Here is a 23,856-nt window from a genome sequence, read left to right as displayed (position 1 = left end):
GATTGCAAGATGTTGAGAAGTGGATGGGAGTTGAGGCAGTGTCGTCAATGAGTAGATGAGTAATTATTTAAATATTAACATGTTTTGTTTTTATCTCAGTCATTTTCAGATATGCCATTCTTACCACCCCTTCATACTTTTATTTTACCTTGTAACAAAGAAAAAAAAGGAATTAATCAAAACTGACACTATAGGGGCAGCTAGGAGACTCAGTGAATAGAGCACCAGCCCTGGAGTTAGGAGGACCTGAGTTCAAATCCAGCCTCAGACACTTAACACAAAAACTAGTTGTGTGACCTTGGGCAAGTCACTTAACCCCAATTGCCTTACCTTCCCCCCTCCAAAAAGCAAAAATAAATACATAAAAACCAAGTAGAAGATGAAAAAAAAACTGACACAATGACTATGTCATACAGGGTATGCAGTATTCCACATCCATAGTCACCCTCCTTTTCAAGAAAAGAAAGGAGTTTCATTTTCTCATTTCTTCTCTGGGATCAAGGTTGTTCATTGCAGTTATACAGCATTTAACTTTGTCTTAGAGTTCTTTTCAATTATGTTATTGTATTTATTTCTATATGGCTTTTCCTAAGAGTTTGGATGTGAAAGGGAGAGATGAAGGATTGATAGTTGAGGTATTAGATGAACAGCTATAGATACTAAATTGTGGTTTGAGATGACAAAAAGGGGGAGAAGTCTTTCCTTCTCTATTTTCTCTTTTTGATGGAGAGAGGAAACAAGCTCATGTCTAATTAAACTTCTTGGAAATTAGCATACATGAGTTACTGCTGAGGGTTGGGAAGGTGGAGTTCCTATATTAGGATTGTAGGTGAGACTACATCAAATCTCCAGTGAAGGGGATCAAGGGACAATAACCTCTCTTACCTGGTTATCACTGGATCACTGCCAGGCAGTAAAGTTAGCAACATTTAAACACTCTTAAAGAAAACTTGAACCACCGAGAGGGAAGCAATAGTGTCCAGGGCTAATAGACCAGCTGTCTCAATCTAACAAATGTACTGATCTTGTAAGAATTAGAAAATGTCTTCAGTGCAAAATATATGGGCCCCACACCATAAGGCTTAGCTCATTGTAACATGAATAAAAGTATTCGAGTAAATGATCTTTTAAAAGAGGCAGGTAGAATTCAGGCTTACCAAGGCCTGAAAACCTTTTGGGTTTTCAGAGTATTATAAGGTCCACCAGACATTTGGAAAAGATCCAGTTTTTCCTCTGAAAATAAAAATCATTTTTTTTCAGATGTTAAATTAGTGTATGATACAACCTGAAGCAGCTGTTTCTTAGAGTTTTCTTCATCAGCTTCTGGGAAATGGCAAGTTATTCATTGGTTAGAAAGGGCCAAAATGCCATTCTTAAATTACCTTACGTTCACTTTGGGTGCAATAAGTTGCCAGGTTCTGGTAAATAACTTCTTTCCTTTTAAACAAATTAGAAAGCTACTACAACATAGTGCTTCCCTGTGCTTATGGAAGTGGCCAGTCTCCTGATGTACATTTATTCTTGGCTTCTTAAATTATGAAAACTCAGCATGATAATCATTAACTTCTCTGATACTAACAGTTAATATTTTGAAACATTGTACCAATGTTTGTATGTACCAATAAGCTGAATCAGATACATAGAAGACAGTTCCTTACCTTTGAGAAGTTTCTGGTGAAACGCCAAAATTTGTGATACAGATATGCTGACTGTTTAAATTCTCTTACTAGGTAACTGAAATGATTCTAAATTCTGGGTAAGATGATTCCTTGCTTTACAATAATTGAGCTGCCATTCATGACTCTCTACTCCTCCCTCCCCAGAAATCAGGGGCTATCTACCTGTTTTTCAGTACAACTGTCCTGTTGTCTAGTCCTCTCCTAGATCAGGACACCACAATTAGCTAGGTGAGTGTGTGGGAAAGGAGCAGGAGTCTAAACCTCTCTAGTCTAGAGCTGGAGTTATTTAGGGTGATGCCAGCAAAATGTAGAACATAGTTATGGAAGCCCTTTAAAATCTGCTGGAAGACATCTCTAGGGGTCATGTAGATTTCTTCTTCAGACTGTTTTGTATTTATTTATTTGTTTAAATGTTGGGTACCTCCAGTAAAATGGAAGTTCCTTGAGGGTAGGGAGTGGTTTCCCCCCACTCTCATTTTCTCTTTGTATCCTTATACCATGGTGTCTTGTACATAGTAGATACTTTTAGCAAGTGCTTATTGAATGATACCTAAATCATGTTCACCAAATAAGTGTATCTACTTCTTACATTTCAGACCAGTGCAGTGATAGAAACTTTTATAGAAAGTTCAGGTGGGGGGCAGCTAGGTGATGCAGTGAATAGAGCACCTGCCCTGGAGTCAGGAGGACCTGAGTTCAAATCCGGCCTCAGGGGGGGCAGAGTCAAGATGGTGGAGTAGAACCAGGACCTCCATGAGGCTCCGGCTCCCACCACCTCCAATTCATGTAAAAGGGGACTCTTAACAAACTTTGGAGCTACAGAACTCACAAAATAACACAGAGAAGCTAACCTCCCGCTGAGGACAGCCCGGGCCGGCTGGCAAGAATCGGCCAGCACATCGCTGAGCCCAGCCCCACCCCAAGGTTTTAGCCCCAGGGTGGGCCTGACCAGCCACTGGCTGGAGGGACTCCAGATCACAGCAGCTGTGGTGGTCCAGAATTATGAACACATAGATGCTAAGGACAAAGTGAGAGATCAGTACAGTGTGGACTTTGGGATCCAGTAGTTGGGAGTGCCTTGTCTTTTGCCCGTGGGGCGAGAAGCCACTGAGGGCTGTGGCTGCAGCCCCTGCCACGTGGCAGCTTCAGCTCCTGGACTGCAGAGTGTAGGGGGACCAAGCGTCCAGTCTGAGGGGTAATTGCTCTTGCTTTAACCTGCTTGAATCTGGATTGTGATCTAGGGTGGAGGTACTGTGGTGTGTGACCAGCTTGCCAGAGTGTGTGGAGGCTTGAGAGAGGGTACCCAATTATTACCTCTGTCAGCTGGTAAAACCCCAGCATTTGGAACTAAGCTCCCCTATCTCATGGCAGAGTCCTACTGTGGCAAAAAGCCCAAAAGTCAAGTAATTGATTGGCAAAATGAGCAGGCAAAGGAAACAAACCAAGCAAAGCAATCTAACATTAGACTCCTATTTCGGGGACAAAAAGGAGCAAAGCGTGGAACAGGAGGAAGACAGTGAAGTCAGAACTCCTGCACCAAAAGCTTCCAAGAAAAATATAAGCTGGTTACAGGCCATAGAGGACCTTAAGAAGCAAATAAGAGAAGTGGAGGAAAAATTGGGAAGAGAAATGAGAACAATGCAAGAAAATTATGAAATGAGAGTCAACAGCCTGTCTGAGGAAAATAAAACCTTAAAAAACAGACTAACTCAAATGGCAAAAGAGGCTCAAAAAGGCAATGAGGAGAAGAATGCCTTAAAAAGCTGAATTTGCCAGATGGAAAAAGAATCTCAAAAGCTCACTGAGGAGAATCATTCCTTCAGAATTAGATTGGAGCAAATGGAAGCTAATGACTTTATGAGAAATCAAGATGCTGTTAAACAGATCCAGACAAATGAAAGAATAGAAGGCAATGTGAAATATCTCATGGGAAAAACCACTGACCTGGAAAATAGATTCAGGAGAGATAATTTTAAAATTATTGGACTACCTGAAAGGCATGATCAAAGAAAGAGCCTAGAAATCACCCTCCAAGAAATTCTCAAGGAAAACTGCCCTGATATTTTAGAACCAGATGGCAAAATAGAGGTTGAAAGAACCCCCCGATTACCCCCTGAAAAAGATCCCCCCAAAAAAACTCCTAAGAATATTATAGCCAGGGTCCGAAATTCCCAGATCAAGGAGAGAATATTACAAGCAGCCAGCAAGAAACAATTTGAATATTGTGGAAACACAATCAGGATAACTCAAGATCTGGCAGCTTCTACACTGAGGGATTGAAGGGCTTGGAATATGATATTCTGGAGGTCAAAGGAGCTAGGATTAAAACCAAGAATCATCTACCCAGCAAAACTGAGTATCATGTTTCAGGGGAAAATATGGTCAGTCAGTGGAATAGAGGACTTTCAAGCATTCTTGCTGAAAAAACCAGAGTTGAATAGAAAATTTGACATTCAGATACAAGAAGCAAGAGAAGCATGAGAAGGTAAACAGGGAAAAGAAATCATAAGGAATTTATCAAAGTTGAACTATTAACATTCCTACATGGAAAAACGATAATTGTAACTGATGAAACTTTTCTCAGTATGAAAATAGTTGAAGAGGATAGAAATATATATATATATATATATACATACACACACATATGTTTTTATATATGTGTGTGTGTCTATATAGGAGGGTATATGGGTATATGAATACATATGTGAATGTCTGCATATATGTTTACAGGTATACATAGAGAGAGGGCACAGGACCAATTTAATAGGAAGGGATGATACTTAAAAGGTAAAATTAAGAGGTGAGAGAGGAATATAATGAGAAGAGATGGGGAGAGACAGAATGGGGTAAACTATCTCATAGAAGAGGCAAGGGAAAACTGTTAAAATGGAGGGAAAGAACAGGAAGGCAAAAGGGAATGGGTCAACCTTATTCACATTGAATTTGGCTTGGGGAGGGAATGACATACACACTAAATAGGGTATCTCACCCTATAGGAGAGTAGGAGGGAAGGGGATGAGAGGGGGGAGGATGGAAGGGAGGGTAGGCTTGGGGGGAGGTGTAGCAGCAAGCACCCTAAGCGTCCTCAGGGTTTGCTGCCAACACAGGTTCTTGGATCTGCTTTGATAAAGGAAAGCAACTCAAAATGGGTTAACAAGCTTACTTTAATCAGTCAAACAGGTATCGTTTACCTAGCTCAGGGGAAGAAGGTCATAAAGTATACTGACAGAATTATCAAGACAGAAACAGATCAAGTAGACAGATTTCCAAACTGTCCAACCATTACATCCATACCAAATCAACATCTGGGTTTCAACATCTGGGTTTTTCAAAGCCGGGGGGTGCTCTGGACAACGGCTTCCCATTTCAAATCACAGAACACTTCTCAAAGTGAGCCTCAAAACAAAGCTACACATCAGGGCTTATATAGCCTTCTCCTGGCTCAGAGAATGTAACAACCTTATTGACCCACTGGCCAATCAAAAAGTATCTATTGAAAAACAAGCCTCCCACCCCAGGCTCCAGGTGCACTTTAGCCTAGGGGCAGGGAAGATCTTTAAAATTTACATTCCCATTACAGGAGGGAAGTTGGAAGCACCCACTTTTGAAAAGGGAGGGGATCGAAGTAGAGAATACAAGTGGGAGATGGGATAGGAAGGAGGGAAACATAGTCAAGTCTTTTACAATGTATCTACTATGGTAATATTTTGCATCAACTACACCTGTACAACCTATACTGAATTGCTTATCTTCCCAGTAAGGGTGGGTGACAAGGGAGGAAGGGAATGAATCTGGAGTTCAAAGTTTTAAAATCAAATGTTAAAAAAAAGTATATATATATTATTATTATTAATACTATCTTACATGTAATTGGGAAATAAGTTATGCAGGCACTGGAGCATAGAGATCCACCATACCCTACTGGAAAAGTCGAAGGGGTATGGGAGAAGATATGGGTGAGAGCAGATTGGAAGAGGGGATATCCTGTGGAACTGCTATTTGGGGCTGTGGGTAGGTGGAAAATGGGGAGAAAATTTGTATCTCAAAATCTGGCGGAAATGAATGATGTAAATCAGAAGTTAATAAAGCATTTGAAAAATGAAAAAACAAATCCAGCCTTAGACCCTTAACACAAAAACTAGCCGTGTGTCCTTGGGCAAGTCACTTAACCCCAATTGCCCTACCTTCCTCCTCCAAAAAAAAGAAAGTTCAGGTGGTATCTAAAGTACTTCTTGTTCACAAGCTGGTCATTATAATTACAGTGTTGGGTTTCTCTTTTGTTAATGTTCTTTCCATTTACATTGTAATCATTGTGTTTATCCCCTTGATGATTTTAACTTTATATCCATTATCCAAAGTTTTTTTTGTTTTGCTTTGCCCACAAAGTTCATGTGCTTGTTTTTCACTTCTGATGTGTCCCTCCTTTTTTTTTCACCTCTTCCCACCACAGTTGGTTTGGATTTATAGTTAGAAGAGGAAAGGGAAGGGGAAATGATTTTTTTTTCTCATTCCCTTGAAGAAAAAAATCACTACAAGAAAGTGTCTCAAAAGAAGTCACAGAAAGTAGTTGCCAACTTCCATTGCTTGCTGCTTTTTTTTTTGTGGCCTTACTTTTTTCCTTTTTATCACCTTCCTGAGCTCTGTTGGATGCTTTCTCCTTTAATTGTCAGTATCCCTGAATTACATGACGGAATTGGACCGAAGCTCTCTTTCCCATATAAGGATAGGTTTGTATGAGGTAGTGTGCTGAAGGAGTTAGCTCTGAATTGAGATGGAGATGGAAACTCACTGCAACCCAGGGCCGGCTGGGGGAAGACGTGTTACATAGAGAGAGAGAGAGGGAGAGGGAGGAGGAATGGCTTTCCCAGGGGACTTGCCATTTCTGAGCAGGTGTCCATGAATAGAAGCTGTCTATGCCATTCCCCAGGGAAACTGGACAAGCCAAAACTTAAACAGCTGGTGTAAAACAAAAGACACTGTGAGCCAAAAAATGTTGCTCTAGTATCAGAGAACCTGAGAAAGTAAGAACATTAGCTCAGAACTTTTATTGAATTATTTTCTCAGCCTTTACCAGATAAGTATTGCCTTGATCCATTTTCTCCATTCCTTTCTATTCAGTAACACTTGAATAATAATCTGGTGCTTTTCCCTGTCTTTGTCCCATCATTTTTATCATCACATTCTAGTGTAAGAAACGTCAGTATTAAGTATAATTTTTTGCATTACATTCTTAGAAATACTATAGTCATACTAGTCTTATCTTCTAAGTCACTAGTCAGAGATCTTTGGTTGGTAAGGTACCACTGTAGAAAAATGTACTAGATTGTGTACATGGAGTGAGGAGGAACCAGCATTAAACTCTGAAATGGTTTAGTGGAGAGTGATTGCTGAGAAGTCACATACCTGAATTCGAAATCTGCTGAAGTTAGAAAGAGGGTTTTTTTTTTTTTCCCATCTTCAGGAATCAGATCTAAAGAAGACAGTTTCACTCTGTGATGTTAATGCCATTCAGACCTTAGGGGAGAATTCCGACCAGAGACCACTGATAGGTGATTTCACCAAGGTGAGTATGGCTATCCTCATCCTTGTCTTCATTCAGCCATTTGGTAAGGGACATTTTCTTCTCCGCCCTCAGAGAATCGAATTCAGGCTTATGTACGCGGGACTGTGCTTCCTGCCTAGTCTTCACTTGCCCCCTGGTGATAGGGTCCTGTGGTAGTAAGCATCCTGAAGCAGCCAGTAAAAGGCCAGGCTCATTGGGCTTTTCTTATGAGATACCATGAGATACAATGGAACAACTGAGGAAAAGAGAGAAGGTCAGTGGCTATTGTTTTGAGAAGCCATTGAGGTTCTAGGGAAATGTGAAAGGAAAAGTATAAAGGTCAGTAAATTTTTTATTCTACGAGGTCATTTTGTCTACACATTTGAGAAGCATGGTAACTTGTTTTCCCTTCCATTTTGGTTTTCCTAGGTCTGCTTGCTACCAACAGTGACAGGAAAGCATCAAGATCTGAAGTACATCAACCCAGAGATGGTAAATTTGTTTTTGGAGATGGCAGATATTTATACAGGAATTTGTCCTCTTCAATTCCTTTGTCCTTTCTAACATAATCCTTTTAGCCAAATAAACTGGATTGAAGGGTTCCTAATTAATATTCTGTAATTCAAATGCTTTCTTTTGGTAAGGAAGCTATCTCCCACCTTTCTTTTTCCTTTCAAAGACAAGCGTGAGTTCTGAGTCACTGTCATCCTAAATCACTTGCCTGATTTTTCCAAAACCATTTTATTTTTTGAGGTATCCAAAGGCAGACTAATTTCAGTTGTTGCCTCTAGTCTGGCCTGTTCTTCCCTTCCTTGTCTTCCTGCCTCAGAAAAGGCAGCTTTGGGATTTTGCATTCTCAGGACTATTGCTTGTTGAACTGCACAAGTCTCTGTCCTCTCCTGAGCTGCATGTCCTTAAGGGAGGCCACTTCTGGAATACACAGTAAGAAGGCAGGACCACATACCAAAAAGGCCACTGCCTGAGTACCTTCTTCAAAGCAGCTACAGTGACCAACACGGTTAGTCATTATCACTCCTTTGCAGGTAGCTGTTCTGCTACAGGGGCAGTTGCAAGACCTGATTGAGAAGTTTTATATTATTGATTGCCGCTACCCATATGAGTATCAAGGAGGTCATATCCAGGTAAGGACACTGGGTACACATCCACAGAGGAGGAGATGGTCACCGGGTGGGTATATGTGGAGGAAGGACTGCCTCCTGTTCTACAGGAAGGCCCCACAGCAGGAAACAGTGAGGATGAGAAGGGCAGAGATTGTATATCTAGAAACATCACCAGGTCCTGGGGCCGCAGAGCTGAGCCCTTGTGCTGTCTGTGTCACAGTAGACTGTAGTTTTAAACAGCTACTTTAACATTTGGAGATCAGTCTCATTCTCTGTTATGTGGGAGATTAACACAATTCCTGGCCCTGGTTTCCCTCCCTGTTATTAGACTTGTTGACTCAATGGCCCCAGTAACATGAGCTAGGCCTGATTACCCCAAGAATGGTGATTTAGGGGCTTCTGTACTATCCATAGTCCTGTGGAATCTGTTGCTTAGATTCTTTTCTTTGACAGGGAGCTCTGAACCTCCACAGTGAAGAAGAACTGCATAGTTTCTTCCTAAAGAAGCCTTTGGTTGCTTCCAGTGCCCAGAGAAGAACAATCATTGTATTTCATTGTGAATTCTCCTCAGAAAGGGGCCCCCGAATGTGAGAATGGGGCCCAGGGTGAGACAGAGCAGGGGTCTAGGGTGTGGTTCCGAAACATGGTCCCATAGTTACCCGAAAGTCAGCCAGTCCATTGCTTTCCCTCCATTGTCATGTGAGTAGCATGAGGAAAAGGAATAGAGAAGGTGATTTTATTGCTTGAATGGTAAGAGGGGGTTTCATCAGGGAATAAAAAATTGGGGATATAGCCATGACAAATAGTGGGTGGGGAAGTAGAGAAAGGAAGTCCCGGAAATATTTGAATTCCTCTCTACCTTGGCCCATCACTCGCCTTCACTCCCTTTGATATGCCACCCCCAATCCTGACTCTGGGGTTCCCTTTGAAGGTGCCGCTATCTAAGGGAAGAAGACAGAGCTCTGAACAAGTACCCTGTGCTGTACTACCCCGAGCTCTATATCCTCAAGGGAGGCTACAGAGACTTCTTCCTGGAATATGTGGTAAGAGAACAAAGCACATGGGAGCAAAGCAAGGTTCTAGACACAGACAGATCCAGATCCTCGTCTCAGTGACTGCCAGTGTTGGGCCTCCATCCTCAGTCCTCAAAGTAGATCTGCTCTTTCTCTTAAGCTTAGTCAGTAATTCAGTTCAACAAACATTTGTCAAATGACTATGTGGTGGGCACTGGAAATACAAAGGCAATTCCTGTCCTCAGGAGCTCGAGGGGTACAGTATTTGCATATGTCAGTGTAATGAATGGTAATTTGGAAAGGAAGAGAACACTAGCAAATGGGATTAAGGAAGGTTTCATGGAAAAGGTAATACCAGTGATGAGCATTGGAGACAAAGTTTCAGAAGCAGAGAAGAAGAGGGACTATGTTCCAAACAAATGAATGTCTTAGACAAATTCATAGAGGCAGAAGATGGAATACAAATTCAGGAAACAGCTGATGGTGCTGTTTGGCTGGAATGAAGAGTAGATGTGTAAAGAGAAGCAGAACAAAAAAGGAGTGGAAAAGGAGGCTGGAGCCAGATTTTGGAAAGCCTTGAATACCAGCACTTAACAAAATGCCTTGGCGTATAGGCATATAGAGTGACTAGGAAGATGGTATTGCCTCTAACAGAAATAAGGAAGTTTGCAGGAGTGGTTTAGGAGTAAAGCTTATGAAATATATTTTGGACACATAGATTTTGAAATTTTAATGGGATCTCCAGGTGGAGATGCTTAGTTGGCATTTTGACAATGTAAGAGTTGAGGAGAGAGATTAGGGCTACGTGTATAGATTTTTTAAAAACAGTATTTTATTTCTTCCAATTACATGTAAAGACAATTTTTTTTTTTTTGCTTTTTGGAAGGCAATTGGGGTTAAGTGACTTGCCCAAGGTTACATGGCTAGTTTCTGTGTCAAATGTCTGAGGCCGGATTTGAACTCAGGTCCTCCTGACTCCAAAGACAATTTTTTAATGTTCATTTCAAAAAAATTTTAGTTCCAAATTCTTCTTCCTTCTCTCCCCCCTCCCTAAAACAATTTGATATGTTATGTATGTGCAATCACATAAAACATTTCCATATTAGTCATGTTGTGAAAGAAGAAACAGATCAAAAGGAAAAAATTACAAAAAAAAAATAAAGTGAAAATAGTATGCTTCAATCTGCATTCCAGCTCCAAAAGTTATTTCCCTAGATGTGGATAGCATTTTCCATTGTGAGTACTTTGGAATTGTATTGAATCATTGTATTGCTGAGAAGAGAACTAAGTCCTTCATAGTTGCTCATTGCAGTGTGTTGCTGTTATAATATATAATGTTCTCCTAGTTATGCTCATTTCACTTTGCATCAGTTCATGTAAGTCTTTCCAGGTTTTTCTGAAATATGCTCACTCATCACTTCTTATAGCACAATAGTATTCCATTACATTCACATACCACAACTTGTTTAGCCATTCCCCAATTGATGGGAATCCTCTCAGTTTCTAAGTTTTTTGCCACCCCAGAAAGACCTGCTATGAATATCTTTGTACATGTAGGTCTTTTCCCTCCCTTTTAAAAAATATCTCTTTGGAATACAGACCTAGTAGTGGTATTGCTGGATGTGGTTGTGCCCAGTTTTATAACTCTTTGGACATAAGTTCCAAATTGCTTTCTAGTATGGTTAGATTAGTTCACCACACCACCAACAGTGTATTAGTGTCCCAATTTTCCCACATCCTCTTCAATATCTATCATTTTACTTTTTTGTCATATAAGCCAATCTGACAGGTGTGAGGTGGTACCTCAGAGTGGTTTTAATTTTCATTTCTCTAATCAATAGTGATTTAGAGCATTTTCTCATATGACTATAGATAGCTTTGATTTCTTTTTTTTTACTTTTTAAAATTTTTTTAAAATTAAATTTTATGTTTATTTTTAGTTTACATCACTCATTTCCACAAGATTTTGAGGAAATTTTTTAAATTGAAAAGTACAAATTTTCTCCCCGTCTTTCCACTACCTACCACCCCAAAACAGCAATCCCACTGTATACCCCCTCCCCCAATCCGCTTTCTCCTATATCCTCCCCCATACCCCCTCCAAATTTCCAGTAGGGCAAGATGGATCTCTATACCCCAGTGCCTGTATATCTTATTTCCCAGTTGTATGTAAAAAAAAAAAATTTTTTTTTAAATATATGGTTTTAAAACTTTGAATTCCAGATTCTTTCCCTTCCTCCCTCGTCACCCACCCTTACTGGGAAGATAGGCTGTACAATATAGGTTGTACACAAAACATTTCCATAGTGGATATATTGTGAAAGACTGACTATATTTCCTTCCATCCTATCCTGCCCCCTACTTGTTCTATTCTCTACTTTGACCCTGTCCCTTTTCAAAAGTGGGTGCTTCTAACTCCCCCCCCAATCTGCCCTCCCCTCCATCATCCCCCCTCTCATCCCCTTCCCCCCTACTCTCCTGTAGGTTGAGATATCCTATTTAGTGTGTATGTCATTCCCTCCCTAAGCCAAATTCAATGAGAGTAAGGTTGTTCCATTCCCTTTTGCCTTCCTGTTCTTCCCCTCCATTATAACAGTTTTCCCTTGACTCTTCTATATGAGATTACCTGATTCTGTCTTTCCCCATCTCCTCTCATTATATTCCTCTCTCATCTCTCAATTTCACCTTTTAAGTATCATTCCTTCCCATTAAACTGGTCCTGTGCCCTCTATCTATGTATACCTTTTCACACACATACACACACACACACACACACACACACACACACACACACACACACATATATATACACACACACATTCACATATGTATTCATATACCCATGTACCCTCCTATATAGACACACACACACATATATATTTCTATTCCCTTCAACTATTTTCATACAGAGAAAAGTTTCAACAGTTACAATTATTGTTTTTCCACATAGGAATGTAAATAGTTCAACTTTGATAAGTTCCTTATGATTTCTTTTCCCTGTTTACCTTCTCATGCTTCTCTTGCTTCTTGTATCTGAATGTCAAGTTTTCTTTTTTTTTTGCTTTTTGGAGGGCAATTGGGGTTAAGTGACTTAGCCAAAGTCACTAGGCTGTAAGTGTGTCAAGTGCCTGAGGCCAGATTTGAACTCAGGTCCTCCTGATGCCAGGGCCAGTGCTCTATTCACTGCATGACCTAGCTGTCCTGAATGTCAAATTTTCTATTCAACTCTGGTTTTTTCATCAAGAATTCTTGAACGTAAATTAAAAAGCTTCTGTACAAACAAAGCCAATATAACCAAGATTAAGAGGGAAGTGGGAAATTGGGAAAGAATTTTTACAACCTATGTCTCTGATAAAGGACTTATTTTTAAATATACAGAGAATTGAGTCAAATCTATAAGAATACAAGTCATTCCCCAATTGATAAATGGTCAAAGGATATGAACAGGCAGTTTTCAGAGGAAGAAATTAAAGATATCTATAAGCATATGAAAAAATGCTCTAAATCACTGTTGATTAGAGAAATGCAAATCAAAACAACTCTGAGGTACCACATCTCACCAGTTAGATTGGCTAAGATGACAAAACAGGAAAATGACAAATGTTGGAGAGGATATGGAAAAATTGGAACACTAATGCATTGCTGGTGGAGTTGCGATTGATCCAACCATTCTGAAGAGCAATCTGGAATTATGCCCAAAGGGCTATAAATAATGTCATACCCTTTGACCCAGCAGTACCACTTCTAGGGTTGTATCCCAAAGAGATCATAGAAGTGGGAGGAAGACCCGTATGTACACAAATATTTATAGCAACTCTTTTTTTTGTGGTGGCAAAGAATTGGAAATTAAGGGAGTGCCCATCAGTTGGGGAGTGGGTGAACAAGTTGTGGTATATGAATGTAATGGAATATTGTTGTGCTATAAGAAAAGAAGAGCAGATGGACTTCATATTTACCTGGAGAGGTATTATACAAACTGATGCTGAGTGAGAAGAGTAGAGCCAGGAGGAATTTGTACACAATTACAGACACAATGTATGTTTGACGACCAACTTTGATAGACTGTACTCTTCTCAGCAATGCAGGGTTATAAGTCAATCCCAAAAGATTCACAATGGAGAGAGATGTCTATATCCAGAGAAAGAACTAGAAAGAACTGAGTTTGAATCCAGATTGAAGCAAACTACCTGATCTTTTTATTTTTCTTGTTTGGTTTTGTTTCCTCTTTCCCATTGTTCATTCCATCTGATACAATCCTTCTTTATAACCTGACTAATGTCTAATGTGAAAGTATTTGCAGATCCTATAATTGATTGTATGCCATCATGGGGGAGGGGAAGGGAGAGAGGGAAGAGAAAATTTGAAACTCAAAGAATTGTGGAACTGAATCTTGTAAATTAAAAGTAAACAAACAAATTAATAAAGACCAAAAAATTAAAAAAAAAAAGAATTCTTGAAAGTCCTCTATTTAATTGAATGACCATATTTTCCCCTGAAACATGATACTCAGTTTTGCTGGGTAGGTGATTCTTGGTTTTAATCCCAGCTCCTTTGACCTCTGGAATATCATATTCCAGCCTTTTCAATCCCTCAGTGTAGAAGCTGCCAGATCCTGGGTTATCCTGATTGTGTTTCCACAATATTCAAATTGTTTCTTCTTGGCTGCTTGTAATATTTTCTCCTTGATCTGGGAATTCCAGAACCTGGCTATAATATTCCTAGAAGTTTTCTTTTGGGGAGATTTTTCAAGAGGTGATCAGTGGATTCTTTCAACCTCTGTTTTGCCTTCTGGTTTTAAAACAGGGCAATTTTCCTTGAGAATTTCTTGAAGGATGATTTCTAGGTTCTTTTTTTTATCATGGTTTTCAGGTAGTCCAATAATTTTTAAATTATGTCTCCTGCATCTATTTTCCAGGCCAGTGGTTTTTCCAATGAGATATTTCACATTGCCTTCTATTTTTTCATTTGTTGGATCTGTTTTATGTATCTTGATTTCTCATAAAGTCACTAGCTTCCATTTGCTCCAATCTAATTCTGAAGGAATGATTCTCCTCAGTGAGCTTTTGAGATTCTTTTTCCATCTGGCCAATTTGGCTTTTTAAGGCGTTCTTCACCTCATTGGCTTTTTGGGCCCCTTTTGTCATTTGAGTTAGTCTATTTTTTAAGGTGTTATTTTCTTCAGTCAGGTTGTTGACTCTCTTTTCGTGATTTTCTTGCATCATTCTAATTTTCTTCCCAGTTTTTTTTCTGCTTCTCTTATTTGGTTTTCAGAATCCTTCTTAAGCTCCTCTATGGCCTGTAACCAATTCATATTTTTCTTGGAAGCTTTTGGAGTTCTGACTTTGTTTTCTTCCTCCTGTTCCATGCTTTGATCCTTTTTGTCCCCAAAATAGGAGTCTAAAGTTGGATTGCTGTGCTTGCCTTACTTCCTTTGCCTGCTCATGTTGCCACTCAGTTACTTGACTTTTGAGCTTTTTGCCACAGTAGAACTCTGCTTCCAGAGAGGAGAGCTTTGTCCCAAATTTTTGGGGTTTTTGTAGCTGCCTGAGCTATTAGTTAGATGCCCTATTTGAAGCCTCCACCAGCACCTGGTCACACATTCCAGGACCTCTACCCTAGACAGGGATCCAGATCCAAATAGGATAAGCAAGAGTGATTACCCCTCAGAATGGTCACTTGGTACCCCTAAAATCTGCAAGCCAGGAGTTCTGAAGCAGCCACACCACAGTAGCTGCCACACCTCAGCCTCTTCTTCCGGGGGCAGAGGCTGGACTGCACTCCTAGACCCCCTGTTCCCAAAGTCCACACTGACCTCTCCCGTTGTCTTTGGCATTTATGGGTTGATAATTCTGGAAACCACCACAACTGCTGGTGATCCACTCTCCTGAAGTCCACTCCAGCCTCTGCTGGTCGGGGGCCACCGTGGAGCTAAAACCTTGGGCTCACATGGGGCTGGGCTCTGCTCCCAGCACACTGCTATGAACCATTCCTGCTGACTTGCTGGGCTGCCTTCAGCAGGAGAATTGTTTCTGTCTGTCACTTTGTGGGTTCTGTAGCCCTAAAGTTTGTTTAGAGTCATTTTTTATAGGTATTTGAGGTGGTTATGGGGGAAGCACATGGAGTTTTCCTACTTCTACAGTGCTATCTTGTCTCCGCCCCCAGCTTTGGTTTCTTTATCTGAAAACTGCCTGTTCATATCCTTTGATCATTTATCAATTGGGGAATGACTTGTATTCTTATAGATTTGACTCAGTTCTCTATTTATTAAAGAAATTACTTTATCAGAGACACTTGCTATAAAAATTGTTTCCAAGCTTTTTTCCCCCTGAATTTATTTATTTATTTTTAGTTTTCAACATTAATTTCCACAAGATTTTGAGTTCCAAATTTTCTCCCCATCTCTCCCCTACCCCCTACTCCAAGCATATTGATTACCCCTTCCCCCAGTCTGCCCTTTCTTCTCTTCCCCCCATTTCCTCCCCTTTACCCCCTTCCCCCTTTCTTATACGGCAAGATGGATTTCTGTTCCCCCTTGCCTGTATATCTTATTTCCCAGTTGCATGTAAAAATAATTTTTTTTAACATTTGCTTTTAAAACTTTGAGTTCCAGATTTTCTCCCTTTGAGAAGACAAGCAATTCAGTATAGGTTATATGTTTGTAGTTATGCAGCACATTTCCATAGTAGTTATGTTGTGAAAAACTATTTCTCTCCATCTTATCCTGACCCCCCCCCATTTATTCTGTTTTCTCCTTTGACTCCCATCCCTTGTCAAAAGTGTTTGCTTCTGACTATCCCCTCCCCAAATCTGCCCTCCCTTCTATGATTTCCCCCCCTCTTATCCCCTTGCCCCCTTTTTTCCTGTAGGGTAAGATACCCAGTTGAGTGTGTATATTATTCCCTCCTTGAAACAAATCTAATAAGAGTAAGATATTTCCAAACCTTTTGTTTTCCTTCTAATCTTGGTGCATTGGTTTTGTTTATGCAAAAACCTTTTAATTTAATATAATCAGTATTATCTATTTTATATATTGTTCTCTCTCTTGTTTGGTCAAAAATTATCCCCTTCTTCATAGATCTGACAGATAAACTATTCCTTGCTCTCTTAATTTGTTTATGGTATCACCATTTATGCCATTTTGACTTTATCTTGGTAATTGGTGTAAGATATTAGTCTAATTTCTGCCATACTGTTTTCAAGTTTTCTCATCAGTTTCTGTCATGTAGCAAGTTCTTGTCCCAGAAGCTGGGGTCTTTGGGTTTATCAGCACTAGATTACTATAGTTATTTACTACTGTGTCTTTTGTACCTACTCTGTTCCACTGATCCACCACTCTATTTGCTAGCTAGTACCAGATAGTTTTGATGATTGCCTCTTTATAACATAGTTTGAGATCTGGTATGACTAGGCCACCTTTCTTTGCATTTTTTTTCATTAATTTCCTTGATATTCTTGACCTTTTGCTCTTCCAGGTGAATTTTGTTATTATTTCTTCTAGTTCTATAAAAAGTTTTTTTTAGTAGTTTATTGATATGGCACTGAATAAGTAAATTAATTTAGATAGAACTGTCTTTTTTATTATATTGACTTGGCCTACCTATGTTTACATCTGACTTTATTTGTGTGAAAAGTGTTTTGTAATTGTGTTCATATAGTTCCTGGGTTTGTCTTGGCAGGTTGATTCCCAAGTATTTTATATTGTCTACAGTTATTTTAAATGGACTTTTCCTTTCTGTCTCTTACTGCTGGGCTCTGTTGGTAGTATATAGAAATGCTGATGATTTATGTGGGTTTATTTTATATCCTGCAAATTTGGTAAAGTTGTTAATCATTTCAAATAGTTTTTTTAGTTCATACTCTAGGATTCTCTAAGTATAATATCATTTCATCTGCAAAGAGTGATAGTTTTGTTTCCTCATTGTGTATTCTAATTCTTTCAATGTCTTTTTCTCTTATTGCTATAGCTAACATATTTAGTACTCTATTGAAATAATAGTGGTGATAATGGGCATCCTTGCTTCACCCCTGATCTTATTGGATATGCTTCTGGCTTATCCCCATTACAGATAATGCTTACTGATGGTTTCAGAGAGGTGCTACTTATCATTTTAAGGAAAACTCCATTTATTCTATATTCTCTAGTGTTTTTAATAGGAATGGGTGCTGTATTTTGTCAAAAGCTTTTTCTGCAACTATCAAGATAATTATATGATTTTTGTTAGTTTTGTTATTGATATGGTCAATTATGCTCATAGTTTTCCTAATATTGAATTAGCCCTGCATTTCTGGTATAAATCTCATCTGATTGTATGATCTTGCTATAATATTGCTATAATCTCCTTACTAGAATTTTATTTAAAATTTTTGCATTGATATTCATTAGGGAAATTGATCTATAGTTTTCTTTCTCTGTTTTGGCTCTTCCTGATATAGGTATCAACACCATGTTTGTGCAATAAGAGGAATCTGATAGTACTCCTTCTTTACCCATTTTCCCAAATGGGTTATGTTATTGAAATTAATTATTCTTTAAATGTTTGGCAAAATTTGTTTGTGAACCCATCTGACCTTGAGGACTTTTTTTTTTTTGCCTTTTGGAGGGCAATTGGGGTTAAGTAACTTGCCCAAGGTTACATGGCTAGTTTTTTTGTGTGTGTGAGTGTTAAGTATCTGAGGCCAGAACCGAACTCAGGTCCTCCTGACTCCGGGGCCGGCACTTTATTCACTTTGACACCTAGCCACCCAGGACTTTTTTCTTAAGGAATTCATTGGTAACTTGTTCAATTTTTTTTCTAAAATGTTGTTATTTAAGTTTCCTATTTCCTTTTCTATTAATTTGGACAATTTATATTTTTGTAAATATTTCACTTAGCTTAGATTGTCAGATTTATTGACATGCAGTTAGGCAAAATAACTCCTAATTATTACTTTAATTTCCTCTTCATTGATGATGAATTCACCCTCTTCATTTTTTACACTGATAATTTAGTTTTCTTTTTTTAATCAAATTAACCAATGATTTATTTATTATTGGTTTTTCCCCCATAAAACCAACTCTTAGTTTTATTTGTTCAATGGTTTTCTTACTTTCTATTTTTTTTATTTTTAAATTTTTTTTTGCTTTTTTTTTGGAGGTGGGGAGGCAGGGCAATTGGGGTTAAGTGGCTTGCCCAAGGTCTTTGTTACTTTCTAGATGTATAGATTTGAGAGTTATCTGCATAGATGTGATAATTGAACTTACAGTAGTAGATGAGCAGGGGGAGAGTGTAGGGAAAGAAGAGGGTCCAGGACAAGCTTGGGGTTTGCTGGTGTTGATAGGGAGGTGAACACAGCAAAGCAGACTGAGAAGGAATATTCAGATGGATAAGGAGAGGACTGGGAGAAAGCAATTTCATAGAAGCCACAGGGAAGAGGAGGTCGTGTTGAAAAACTGAAAGGTCAAGAAGGATGTGGACTGAGGAAAAAAACCATTAGATTTCCTGGTTAAGAGATCCTTAATAAGTTTGGTGACTGTAGACTCACTAGAATGCTAGTGTTGGAAGCCAGATTGCAAGGGTCTGAGAAATAAATGGGTGGTAAGGAGATGGAGCTAGATGAGGCAACCAGCACTCATTGGACAGAGTGCTGGGCCTAGAGTCAGGACCTGGGTTCAAACCTGGCTTCAGACACTAGCTGCGTGAGCTTGGGCAAGTCACTTAACCTTTGTCTGCCTACAAGGTAGCTGGATGGCTCAGTGGATAAAGTGCTGGACCTAGAGTCAAGACCTGGGTTCAAATGTGGCTTCAGACACTCACTGTGTGACCCTGGATAAATCGAGTAGCCTCTGTTAGCCTTCATCCCCTGGAGAAGGAAATGGCAAATCATTCTTTACCAAGAAAACTCCATGGCTAGTATGGTTTATGAGGTCATGAAGGGTCAGACACAACTGAAGAACTGAACAACAAATGGAAGGAAAAAGGAAATGGAAAGAAGTGAGCCTAGACTGCCCTTTCTTGGAGTTTGGCACTGAAAAGTAGAACTTTTAGCGGCCAAAGTTGGAATTATGGAGCTGACTTTCTGCCCTGGGGTCTGGAACGTCACTTACTCCTTCTTCTTTTCTTCCACTTTTCCCCAGGAACTGTGTGAACCCCAGAGCTATTGCCCAATGCATGACCAGGGCCATAAAGCTGAGCTTTTGAAGTGCCGCAGTCAGAGCAAAGCGTGGACTGAGGAGCGGCAGCTCCAGAAACAGATTGCTTGTCTCATGAAGGATGGGAATTCAAGCTGAGGAAGGAGCTATCCTTATGGCAGTCACTGGCTTACACTGTGGACAGGACCCCCATAGAGGAAGGAGTGACTTCTGTGGAAAAGTAGACCAATGGTTTACAAAAAAATACTCAACAAGCCAACGTTTTTGACTGCAAAAGTTGTCAACCTGTGTTCCAGTGAGAATAGGAGCCTTCTCTCTGGGCTGTGTCCTGAAAGCTGTTCTTCCTTGTTTGAGCTGCAGAGTTCACAGTAACCAGGATGATTCTTCCTTTCTTTCCTCTACTGTATGTCTTCACTTCCTTCAGCCAGCTTGTCTCCTCTGCTTGAATTTCTTGTCAGGCTTGAGGTAGTAAATTCTTTCTTCTCTCTAAATTTTCTTCCATTCTCTTTTCTCCCCATTTAAAAAAATGAAATAACAAACATTTCAGGATGACAGTGACAGAGATTATTTCATGTTAGTTTTACATGAATTAAGAATTACCCTGTTACTTGTGACGTCCCAGCAAGAACTTTAAACCACAATGTTATGACCATCTTCATTCATTGCCTGCTACCCAAGCCTTTGTCTACCTCTGTGTCATCCATTCTGTAATACTTATTACCCTAAAGAGTGCTCTACACTCTTCTCCACTTGATACCCAGCCTCAGAGAACATTGTCGCTTGAGTTATTGACAACTCAATCAGATATACCCCTAATTGGACACAATATTCTTAAGACTATAGTCAGAGATGGATATTCATTCCAACTTCCCAAATAGCTCTCCTCCCAATTCTTGTCATGGCCTAGCAGAATGAGCTTCGAGAATTAGGTTGGCTACCGTTCTGGTGAGCAATTTTGAAACTATGCTCTTAGCATATACTTTGATCCAGCAATACCACTACTAGGTCTGTATTCCAAAGAGATTAAAAGGGGAGGAGAGGACCTAATTGTACAAAAATATTTATAGCGGCTCTTTTTGTGGTGACAAAGAATTGGAAACTGAGGGGATGCCCATCAATTAGAGAATGGCTGAACAAGTTGTGGTATATGAATGTAATGGAATACTATTGTTCTATAAGAAATGATGAGCAGGCATATTTCAGAAAAACCTGGAAAGATTTACATGAAGTGATGCTGCGTAAAGTAAGCAGAACCAGGAAAGCATCGTATGAAGTAACAGCAACACTATAGAAACCAACTCTGCTAGCAATACAGTGGTCCAAGACAATTCCAGAAGGCTCATGATGGAAAGTGCTATCTACATCCAGAGAAAGAACTAATAGTCTGTATGTAGATTGAAGTATGCTATTTTCACTTTGCTATTTTTCCTTTTGCAAACTAATTGTTTTACAAACTTTCTTCTTTCACAGTATGACTAATATGGAAATAGGTTTTATATGATTGCACATATATAACCTGTATCAAATTGCTTACTGTCTTAGGGGAGGGGAGGGAGGGAGGGAGAAAATTTGGAACTCAAAATTTTATTTAAAAAATGTTTAAAATTGTCTTTACATGTAATTGGAAAAAATAAAATACTATTTAAAAAAATGAGCAGGTGGGTTTCAGAAAAACCTGGAATTATATGAACAGATACAAAATGAAGTGAGCCCAACCAAGAGAACATTATACTTAGTAAGAGCAATACTGTATGATGATCAACTGTGAATTACTTAGCTATTCTCATTGATACAGCGATACAAGACAATGTCAAAGGACTCATGATAAAAAGTGATATCCCCCTCCAGAGAAAGAACTGATGGAGTCTGAATGCAGATTAAAGTATACTATTTTTCACTTTCTGTATTTTTGTGTGTGTGAATTTTTTTTCCCCTTTGGATCCTTTCACACAACATGACTAATATGGTCATATGTTTTGTATGATTAAACATTATTGATAACCTTTATCAAATTGCTTACTGTCTCAGGGAGGGGGTAAGGGAGAGAGAAAACTTGGAACTCAAATTTTAAAAAATTTCAAGTCTTTACATGTAACTGGGGGAGAAATAAAATGTTTTTTTAAAATGAATTAGGTTGTATATACCACCATCAAAAAAAAATCCAGCATAAGTCAAGGAAATACAGACAAGCAGGGCAGTTAGAGTTCTATTTAGTTAAATTTAATGTATACTTAAACTACATAATAGTTCATAGTTTTATATACTTGAAATATTTGTGTTTATTGACAAGTTCATAATTTTTAATGGGGCTCAGTATTTGAAACATCACTATAGAGAGAACAAAAGAAAGATGAAATTTTTAAAGTTTTAAAAATTTGATAATTTGTGTAAATCACAAATCTTTTAGAAGAAAGATATAGGCCATACATACCCTATAGGCCAAGCCATACCCAAATAAGCCACTTTATAATATACTTAACAGAGCTAATACTCGGGTTTTGTTTTTTTTTTTGCCTTTTGGGGGGGGGGGAGGGCAATTGGGGTTAAGTGACTTGCCCAAGGTCACATGGCTAGTTTTTGTGTTGTATCTGAGGTCAGATTTGAACTGGGGTCCTCTTGACTCCAGGGCCAGTGCTCTATTCACTCACTGTGCCACCTAGCCTCCCTAGAGCTAATATTCTAGTGACATACTTTAGTCAACCCATAAGTGTTCATACGTATGAGAACCAAAGAAAGCACAAGAAAAATCTTCACCAAAAAGCCCCACCAAAACAAAACCATCCCTGAAAACAATTCAACAATATGCAAAAAAAGTGGCTGCAACTATACAATGACCCTTCTGTTACTGATTAATATGGATTTCTTTTATTTTAATCTTAATGAGGTAGCACCTGTGTATTTACCATGAATCTTGTTGCTGATTGATTTTAGGAAGAATAGAGACAAAATACTTTCTGGCAGTATTTTCCATCCCTTGCTCAGGCTACTTAGGCTATTTCCCCCCAAAGATCTTAAAATGATTATCCCATTTTCGTGTTCCAAACAGAGCCCTACTTGAATTGAGGGCATTGATGGCACCTTGAGATTCCATCAAGCTTTGTGACTTTATGACATTTACTGATGGGAGCGTGGAGGAAGCACTGGTGACCCAAAATTGGAGCTTCAATCTAATTTGGCAAGCATTTATTAAGTGTCAGTTGTATGCTGGACACTGGAGATATGGCTAAAAATTAATGTCCCTTTTCTTAAGGAAGCTAGTCTCCCAGGAGTGGGGAATAGGTAAGAGCCCCAAAATATATACAGATAAATACAAAATTCATGCAAAGTCATTTGGCTAAATACTGCTTTGGAAACTGGAGGAGAAATAGAAAGGAAAGAAATGAGGCAAGGATCCCAATGAGGGGATTGTTGTAGTATAGATGAGAGGTGATAAAAAAAATCTGAACTAGGGAATAAATTTGAAGGATACCAGCAATTGATTGAATATAGAAAAGAACCAAGAGATTAGGAAAGCATTATTGAGATGAGGCTAGAGTTAAAATTGCCTATTCTCCTTAAACTCTGGAATTCCTATTTTGGATGTCATTTGGGGGGGGGGGGTTTATTAGCAGTTTTTCCTCTTTTTTGAGAAGTTTGAGAAGAAACTTATTCTGAACATTTTGCTCCATCTTGACTGGACATTTCAGTTTACATTTCTAAGAAAAAGAGGGAAATTTGAAAAAGGAGTCAGATGACAAAGCAGTATGTAGTGCACTGTCTGCAGAACTGTAGCACATGTTCAGACAGGGAGTGTGACAAGGACTTCTTACAGCAGAGGGCACTACTACACTATCCTAAATTAGCTGGTTTCTTACCTCCATGCTACCACAAAAAGGGAGAGGGATAAATTTGTGTCAGCTGCCCCTCCCAATCCCTGTCTAAAAGTCTTGAAGAGAACGCTTGCCTACTAGCTGGGTCAGTTGGAAAGAATGGCAGCCTCATGTTTGTGTGACCCTTTACTACCATAGCAAGATCTTCAGTAGCTAAAGGATACTGTGTCCTTACGTCGGTCCTTTAAACGTGGAGTGGAAGCACTCCACTTTTATGGAACTTTTATGTAGCAATTCCTGACCAAATGGCTCAGTAGGCATGCTGCTAGAAATCTCCTCAGATAAAGGTGCTACCTCTAAGGCAAAAATGGTGGGCATCTTTCCTAGGAAGGTAACATCAATACAAGTGTGGCATGCTTTTTAAGTTAACCTGTTATATGAGAATTCAGATTCATAAAGCAAATGTTATGGGTGGTTATTCTCTTTGCAAAGTTCTAAATAACAAGCTTTTTCTGGTATATATATATATATATATATATATATATATATATATATATATATAT

At 39.1% G+C, this 23,856-nt stretch overlaps 1 protein-coding gene across 4 annotated transcripts in view; it reads left to right on the top strand.

The window, feature by feature from the left end:
• CDC25C (cell division cycle 25C) overlaps positions 1-21,386 on the top strand; it is a 38,249-nt gene extending 16,863 nt beyond the window's left edge. For all 4 annotated transcript variants that reach the window (XM_069104297.1, XM_069104298.1, XM_069104296.1 and 1 more), the window contains 6 exons: positions 7,141-7,242; positions 7,651-7,713; positions 8,265-8,363; positions 8,796-8,929; positions 9,274-9,385; positions 19,470-21,386. In XM_069104297.1, coding sequence (XP_068960398.1) covers positions 7,141-7,242; positions 7,651-7,713; positions 8,265-8,363; positions 8,796-8,929; positions 9,274-9,385; positions 19,470-19,622 — 663 coding nt within the window. In that variant the 3' untranslated portion in view covers positions 19,623-21,386. The remainder of the gene's footprint in view (positions 1-7,140; positions 7,243-7,650; positions 7,714-8,264; positions 8,364-8,795; positions 8,930-9,273; positions 9,386-19,469) is intronic.
• Positions 21,387-23,856: the final 2,470 nt, after the last annotated feature.

Source organism: Petaurus breviceps, unplaced genomic scaffold (genome assembly GCF_028583685.1).
Source record: "Petaurus breviceps papuanus isolate PSGF00001 unplaced genomic scaffold, PetGlider_PUasm1.0 685, whole genome shotgun sequence".
Classification (NCBI taxonomy): Eukaryota; Metazoa; Chordata; class Mammalia; order Diprotodontia; family Petauridae; genus Petaurus; species Petaurus breviceps.
Note: the sequence above shows the minus strand (reverse complement) of the source record. Positions and strands in the feature narration are given on the sequence as shown.